The 7,358-nt window shown below is 66.1% G+C and overlaps 1 protein-coding gene across 4 annotated transcripts in view; it reads left to right on the top strand.

Annotated features, from left to right (window-relative positions):
• Positions 1-212: 212 nt before the first annotated feature.
• COL16A1 (collagen type XVI alpha 1 chain) overlaps positions 213-7,358 on the top strand; it is a 23,633-nt gene continuing 16,487 nt past the window's right edge. For 3 of the 4 annotated variants that reach the window (XM_015649175.3, XM_015649177.3, XM_015649178.3), the window contains exons 1-10: positions 214-338; positions 1,247-1,359; positions 3,315-3,377; positions 3,473-3,590; positions 4,847-4,970; positions 5,048-5,323; positions 5,403-5,483; positions 5,835-5,966; positions 6,398-6,451; positions 7,208-7,243. In XM_015649175.3, coding sequence (XP_015504661.1) covers positions 1,284-1,359; positions 3,315-3,377; positions 3,473-3,590; positions 4,847-4,970; positions 5,048-5,323; positions 5,403-5,483; positions 5,835-5,966; positions 6,398-6,451; positions 7,208-7,243 — 960 coding nt within the window. In that variant the 5' untranslated portion in view covers positions 214-338; positions 1,247-1,283. Of the gene's footprint in view, positions 339-1,246; positions 1,360-3,314; positions 3,378-3,472; positions 3,591-4,846; positions 4,971-5,047; positions 5,324-5,402; positions 5,484-5,834; positions 5,967-6,397; positions 6,452-7,207; positions 7,244-7,358 lie in introns of all 4 variants that reach the window. The other variant, XM_015649176.3, reaches the window with a different exon arrangement.

Genomic DNA, 7,358 nt, shown 5'->3' on the forward strand with positions numbered 1-7,358 from the left:
GCCCGGGTCCAGCAGCCGGAGAGGGGGAAGGAGAGTGGGGAGGAAGGGAAAGAGCTGCCGGGGGAGGCGCCCGGGGGTGGAGGAGGAGGAGGAGGAGGAGAAGAAGAAGGGCGGGGATGTGAAGGCAGGCTGCGGCCCCCCCCCGGATTGGGGGGGTGGTACGGAGGGCGGGCAGCGCTTGGGGGGCGGCTCGGACCCCCCCGAAGGGAGGCGGGGAAGGTGGCGGGGGCGGCGCGGCGGCTCCCGGTGTCCCGCGGCGGAGTTCCCGGTGTCCCGCGGCGGAGTTCCCGGTGTCCCGCACCCCCTCGGCAGCCCCGTCCCCGCCGAGCCCCGCGCAGGTGAGCCCCAGGCAGCCCCGCACCGGAGGCGGGCGGAGCCCGGCCCTGCGGCGGGATGGGACGGGACGGGACGGGACGAGGGGGGATTCCCTGTTAATCACCGGAGTTAATCACGCCCGGGGCCGCGGGGACCCGCCGGTGCGGAGGGTGCGGCGCAGGGAAGGCGGGGAGCGGGCGGGGGGAGCTGGGGAGCGGAGTGGGGGGCGCGGAGGGTACAAGGATGGGAGAAGAGCTGGGTGCGAGCAGCGCCAGGCCAGGGGGGCGGGTGGCAGCGCAGAGGACAAGAGGGGTAGGGGTTGTGGTTCAGGACAGGGCGGCTGGGAGCTTGGGAAGAGCTGAGGCTGCGAGACAGCCCCGAGCAAGCAGGGCAGAGGTGGCCCCGCTGCCGGAGGTCCCGGAGGCTCTGCGTGGGATGAAGAGCAGGGATGCACGTCCCGCTCTGGCAGCAGCCCCTGGAGCCGAGCGTGTCCGGTCCGTCCCGGCTCCGGCTCCCTGCCTGCAGCCCCAGCTTGCCTCGTGGCAGGAAGCAGGAGGGAGGCCAGGTCGGGGTGACCTGCAGGGACACCCCGGGACCCACACGGGACCGGGAGATAAAACGGGAGGAGGCGAGACCTTCCTGGGTGGGTGCACGCAGGAGCCACTCTGGGGTGGTTCAGTCGCTGCATTTCCCAATGTCTGCAGTAAATCCGGGTGCTGGGCTTTGACACCCAAGGATGCTGCGATGCTGAGGCTTGGGGTGGGTGTGCAGCAGATGGGTGGGGGCCACACTCATCCCCAAAACATCACCGAGCCATGGCCACGAGGGTCAGCGCCACTCCATGATGGTGGCTTTCCTGGTGTGGGCAACCTCATGGGCTGGTGGCCACCGGGTGCCCATCCCGCTGCTGCCCGGAGTCTCTCCCTTGCAGGCAGCCGTGCGGGCCCTGATCCTCTGCCACGGGCACCATGAGGGGTCTCTGGGCCCTGGCGCTCGCCGGGCTCGTCAGCGCCTGCCAGGGGAAGGAGCTGCCGCCAGAGGAAGGTGAGGACCACCGGGTGTGAGGGCTCGGGAGCCACCCCACTCCTTTGCCTGTCCCTGCGGCAAGGAGGGAACAGCTGGGTCAGACCCAGGGATGGCAGAGCAGAGGTGGCCGGGGACAGAGTGAGCTGTGCCAGGTCCCCACGTGCCAGGACTGGAGTGGTGGCTGCGGACTGAGCGCCGGGGCTTTGCTCAGCATCCCACGCGGGCAGGGGGCCAGGGACAGACAAACTGAGCGAGCCCGGCTGCGGGAAACCAGCCCGGGACACCCCGACACCGCCCCCACGGCCATCAGGGGAGGGATGGGGCTGGGCCACTCTCAGCCAGGGGCCACTCGGAGCCAGCTGGCAGCCAAGGCAGCCGTGTCCGGCAGCGGGAGCAGACAGGGCAGGTGAGCCAGGGCCACTCGGGGCAGGGTGAGGATGCACAGAGCTCCCGAGGGAGGTTTGGCCTCCAGCTGCGAGTCGGGAAGAGGTTTGGCCATGATCCACACGATGGTGGAGGGCTGGGGGGTGCCTGACGTTAATACCTGTACCCTTACAATGTTTCTGCAAGGTACTTGTTTCAAAGAGAAGAGCTCTCTGAAACAGAGTAATGAAATTACCGAACATTGCAGTGGAACTTTATAGCTAAACTCCCATGTTCAGTCGTCTTCAGAGTCACAGACTCATGCCTTAGTCAGAATACCATCTTTCACCTGCCTCTGAAAATGTCCCTTCGTGCAGCTGGGGACAGGGGCACGATGGCAGAGCCCAGTGTGGGTCCCGATGTGGGACGAGCTCCGGGCTCCACGGGAGGAGCCGCTGGAAGTGACGCCGTGGTTGCATCAGCGGTGGCTCGGCCCGGGGGGCCCGGGTTTGCCCCGGAGGGGACCCTGTCACTGTCACCCGCTCCTGCTGCCCAGCACGGCATGGCCTTCCGTGTCCCGGCCTTTCCTGAGGGACGGAGGGTTGGACAGGCGAGATTTTCTCTTGGGATCAGCGGCAGGGCTGGCAGAGGCTTCAAAAGGCTCTCACTGGGGTGATTTATGCTCTGCTTTGTGTCCCCTGGGCTGCTGAGGGTGATGTCAGCGCCGGCGGGAGGGGACTCTGCCCCTGGCTGTGACACTGACAGCTGCCACTGCTGGGGCCGTGTCTGGGGTCCCCAGGGCCGTGTCTGGGGTCCCCAGGGCCAGAGCGTGTCCCCACACCTCTGCTGGCCCTGGGGCACAAGCCACGGTGGTGCCAGGTTCTTGGACAGAGGGGGGCAGGGGAGGGTCAGAGACCCCCCAGGAACATCTGAGGAAGAGGTGGGAGAATCTTTGGCGCCCATCCTGCTCCAGGGCCGGCTTGCGTGGAGGCAAAAGAAATCCCTCTCTCTCTACCCCTTTGTTTACTCCCTTATCTCGCACCTCCCAACATCTGGCGCATCTGGAGGTGGGTCGGTGCTGCCGGAGCCGTGATTTATCCTTGCAAACAGCAGCAGCAACCCGTGACCGCTCCTGACACGGCATTTCCTGCGCCTCAGCCTCCGGCTGGACCCTCACGCCTGTCCCCGAGGGCCACCAGCTCTGAGCTATCCCCGGGATGGGACAGGAAGGGACAGCTCTCGATGGCACTGGGGGCGTCCTTGGCACTGGTCCGAGTCTCCTGATGCTGATTCCAGCCGCGGGGCCGTCTGGAGGCAAAGCCCGACAGAGCTGGGGAAAGCATTTCACCTGTGGGAGGCAGCAGGGCCAGCTCTGTCCCCTCCGAACTGCTCCCGGAACGTTCCAGATTCGCTCCTCTCGGCTCCCGGGAGCCGCTGCTGCCGTGGGAGCGGGGTTTGCTTGCTCAGCGCTGCCTCGGGGGGCTGGCCCCGGCTCCTGACAACACCCCGAGACTCTCCTGGGCTTGGAGAGCTCCGTGTGGTCCCACCCTGCTTGTCCCACGCTGCCTGGGAACACTGCAGTGACAGTGATGTACTGGTTTGCCTCACAGGGGAGCAGTGCCCGCAGCTCTGGGACGAGGATCTGGTTGGGGACAAGTACGAGAATGTCACGGGTAAGGAAAGACCCTCTCAGGGGTCCCCTGACACTCTGGGATGGGCTCTGTGTCCTGCCTGGAGACTGGCTCACATCCCCTGCTCTGTCCTGTAGGTTTTAACCTGATTAAAAGGTTCGAGCTGCTGAAGATCTCATCCATCAAGAAGATCCGCAGCGCCCGGGGACCGGTGGTGCTGCGCCTGGGCACCGTGCCCCTGGTCCAGCCCACGCGGTGAGAGACTCTGGGTGACCCAAGAGGTGGCTTTGGGTGACCCGTGGGGTGGCCCTGAGGTGACCCAAAGCTCCCCCAGTTGTAAACATCCCCGGGTGTTGTAAGGTTGGGTGAAGCTGGCTTTGCCCTTAGCTCGTGCCAGGGATGCCAGGCAGCTCCGTGTCACCCGTGGGGACACTGGGGACCCTGGGGCTGCCCTAAGTCCGTCCTCCTCGAAAGTAAACCCCAGGCTGTCACGGATCTGTCGGCTGGTGGCCAAACCTTGCACAAGCAGGGCTCTGGGGCTGCTCTGTGGTTGCTCTTGGCAGAGCTCACGGGGTCCAGATGAGCTCCAGAGTCTGCTCAGCTCTGAGCAGGCACTGCTGGGTGCGTGGAGGGGCTGCTGGGGGGGCACAAGGCCACTGACCCTTGTTCCCTGCGTCTCTGGTGCCCACGGTGCCAGGGCTGGCAGGGACGCTGCAGCGTGGCAGGGTGGGAGCAGATCCACGTCCTGGGGAGCTGTTCCTGCAGGAAACGGCTGTGGTTTGTCCCCACATCGCCCCGGGCTGGCACAGAGCTGTGCCGGGCATGGGGCTCTCCGGAGGGCGAGGAGATCCAGCCTGGGCAGCCAAATCCTCGGATGGCTTCGGGATGGATGGTGGATGCTCCAGGCTGCTGTTGCTCTTGGCCGGGGGCTTCTGGCATCCCAGATCCAGCCTTGGGGAGTCTGGACACGGGGACAGCCCTGGTGTCCAGGGTGTGAAATCCCACCTGTGCCTGCCCACCCCGGTGTGCAGTCAGGGTGTCCTCGTGCCCCTTGGAGAGCAGGGGACACCGCTGGCCTTGTCCCAGTTCCCATCCCTTGGTCCAGCTCCAGAGCTGTGGCTTGGAAAGTCGCGGGTGTGGAGCCAAGGCCGGGAGCGGAGCAGAGCCCAGAGCAAATATTTCCAGTGGTTTGATGGGCTGTGGTGAGCTGGGGAAAGGCTGCCACAGCTGCCTTGGGGATGATGGATGCATTTCCTGGCTTCCCAGGGACAAAATTTTGGGATAAGAATATGGCCCTGGGCGCTGCAGCCAGCCCATGAGGGACTTCTATCCATTGTGATGACATCTGGGGTGCCACCGGTGGGGACAGAAGGTGGCAGGACCCACGGGGGGTTGTTGGGGTGATGCTGCCACCCGAAAGTGCCCTATGGATGGGTGCCACCAGCCTTGGTGCCAGCTCCATTCCCAGAACACCCCACAGGGTCCAGCCACCCCAAAACCCTTCCCCACAGGCAGGTGTTCCCCCGGGGGCTGTCCCCCACCTTCACCCTGGTCCTCACCCTGCTGCTGAAGAAGAACAGCACCGGGGAGCACTGGTACCTCTTCCAGGTCACCGACCGGCAGGGATACCCCCAGGTACATCCCGGGAACGGGTGGGACACGGCAGGGAACAGCCAGGAGCCGTCCCTGAGCGCTGTCCCCTCTGTGCCCAGCTCTCCCTGTCCGTGCACGGCCCCGAGAAAAGCCTGGAGTTCCAGGCCAGGGCGCCGGGGGCCAGCTCTGTCAGCGCCGTCTTTGCGGGCAAGGCCGTGGCGTCCCTGTTCGACGGGAGGTGGCACAAGGTGGTGGTGGCCGTGCAGGGCCACGCTGTGTCCGTGCACCTGGACTGCTCCTCCATCTCCTCCAAGCCGCTGGGACCGCGGCAGGCGCTGGCCCCGGAGGGCAACACCTTCCTGGGGCTGGACGCCGTGCGTGGCACCCCGGTCCGGGTGAGTGCCCGCGGGGTCAGGGCAGCTCTGCCGGCGGTACCGGGGCCGGCCCTGACCTGCCACCCCCGTCCTGCTGCAGTTTGACATCCAGCAAGCCCAGATCTACTGTGACGCCGAGCTGGCCAGGCAGGAGGGGTGCTGCGAGATCTCAGCCGGTGGGGTGAGTGTCCCCGAGTGCCCCCGAGTGTCCCCGAGTGCCCCTGAGAGCCCCCGAGTTCCCCTGAGAGCCCTGAGAGCCCCCGAGTGCCCCCGAGTGCCCCTGAGTGCCCCCGAATGCCCCTGAGTGCCCCCGAGTGCCCCCTGAGTGTCCCCGAGTTCCCCTGAGCACCCCTGAGCCCCCACCCCAATCCCGGCCGGATCCTGGAACTGCCCTGTGCACGCTCAGGGTTTTCCCCACAGGGGAAACTGAGGCACAGTGAGAGCAGGTCTGTCCCCTCCGTGTCACCGCCGTGTCCCCACAGCCCTGGCTGTCCCCCCGCAGCCTCCCCGTGACCCCACTGTCTCCCTGCAGTGCCAGACAGAAGCACCCAAGACTCGCCGGCAAGCGGAGCTGATGCAGAGCAGCAACCTCATCGAGATGGTGCCGCAGCCCGAGGGCCGGGTGTTCACCCGCTGCTTCTGCCTGGAGGAGCCGCTGGGCACCGTGAGCTCCAGCAGCGGCACCTCGGCTCCATCCCGGTCCCATCCCCGCCTCCGACCCCATCCCCGCCTCCGACCCCATCCCCACCCCTGGCCCCATTCCATTCCTGGTCCCCATCCCCTTCCTGGTGCCTGTCCTCATCTCCATCTCCATCCTGGGTCCCCATCCTGTCCCCATGCCCATCTCCACCCCCAACCCCGTCCCCATCCCAGTCCCCATCCCATGCCCGGTTGATCCAGCCCCTGGAAAATCCCTGCCTCGCTTTTTCCACCCGGTGCTGCTGAGGGAGGTGTCGGTGGCCGGAGGGAATGAGGGAGGGGAAGGCTCCTGTGGTCCCATCCCTGGGGATCCCAGACCCCTGGATAACCCAGAGGGAGCACCCCAGAGTGGGATAATCCAGGCAGGCACCACCACGAGCTCCTTCTGCCCTACAGGAGCCAGGGAGAAGCTCAGGAAGGACCAGCCTGAGGGACGATCCCAAGGAAAAGGTGAGGGTGTCCCAGCCCGGCTGTCCTGGCACGCCCAGCTCTGCTCCCCTTCCAGTGCCACCCCAGGGTGCCATCCACTGGCCCAAATCCAGGCTGGCTGTGTCCCTGCCCCATTTGGGAGCTCCCAGTTGCTCCAGGGATGCAGGGAAGAGTGGCTGCTCTGCTCCCCCGAGCAGGAACTGAGGCCCCACTCACTCTTTGCTGCTACTGGAGCAATCCCAGCTATGGCCAAGGGCCTCTTTGTTCCCTCCGAGCTTCTTCGGAGCGTTGCCAGAGCTGGGAAACATCTCCAGCGCTCCTGTTCCTCATCCCTGAACGTCTCTGGGATCCCTCATCCCACCACAGGGATCCACTGCAGTGTCCCGGGCTGGGATCCTGCCGGGTGTGCGGGTCAGGGCTGGAGGCCGTGGGGACACAGCCACATCCTGCCTGTCCCCAGTCCTGTGGGAGCAGCCTGGAGAGGATGGTTTGGCCTGGCCAAGCTGTGGTCAAGGCACTGATCCACAGGGGGAGCCAGGCCAGCACTTCACCACCTCCCCAAGGAGGAAACTCGGCGGCTTTTTCCTTCTCCATCCAGGAATTCCCCATGCCCAGGAAGCTCCGGGGCTGGGGGGAGATGCTGCAGGGGGATCCCCATGGGTGTGGGGTGCCCGGGGGAGCAGGGCAGTGTCTGTGGGGTTTTTGGGTGCTGTGGGGTTTGGGGTGCCATGGGCAGTGTGTGGAGCTGCTCCCAGCTTCCATCCCCGTCTCTTCCAGTGCCCTCCCTGCTCACCCCAGGCAGCATCAGGAAATGTGAGTGTGGCACTGGACACGGGGACCCCAAGCTGGGCAGGCTGGGCTGTGAACTGGGGGTGGCAAAAGCCACTGGGGTGCTGCCACCAGCCCCCCACAACCCCACAGCTCCTCC

Source organism: Parus major, chromosome 23 (assembly GCF_001522545.3).
Source record: "Parus major isolate Abel chromosome 23, Parus_major1.1, whole genome shotgun sequence".
NCBI lineage: Eukaryota > Metazoa > Chordata > Aves > Passeriformes > Paridae > Parus > Parus major.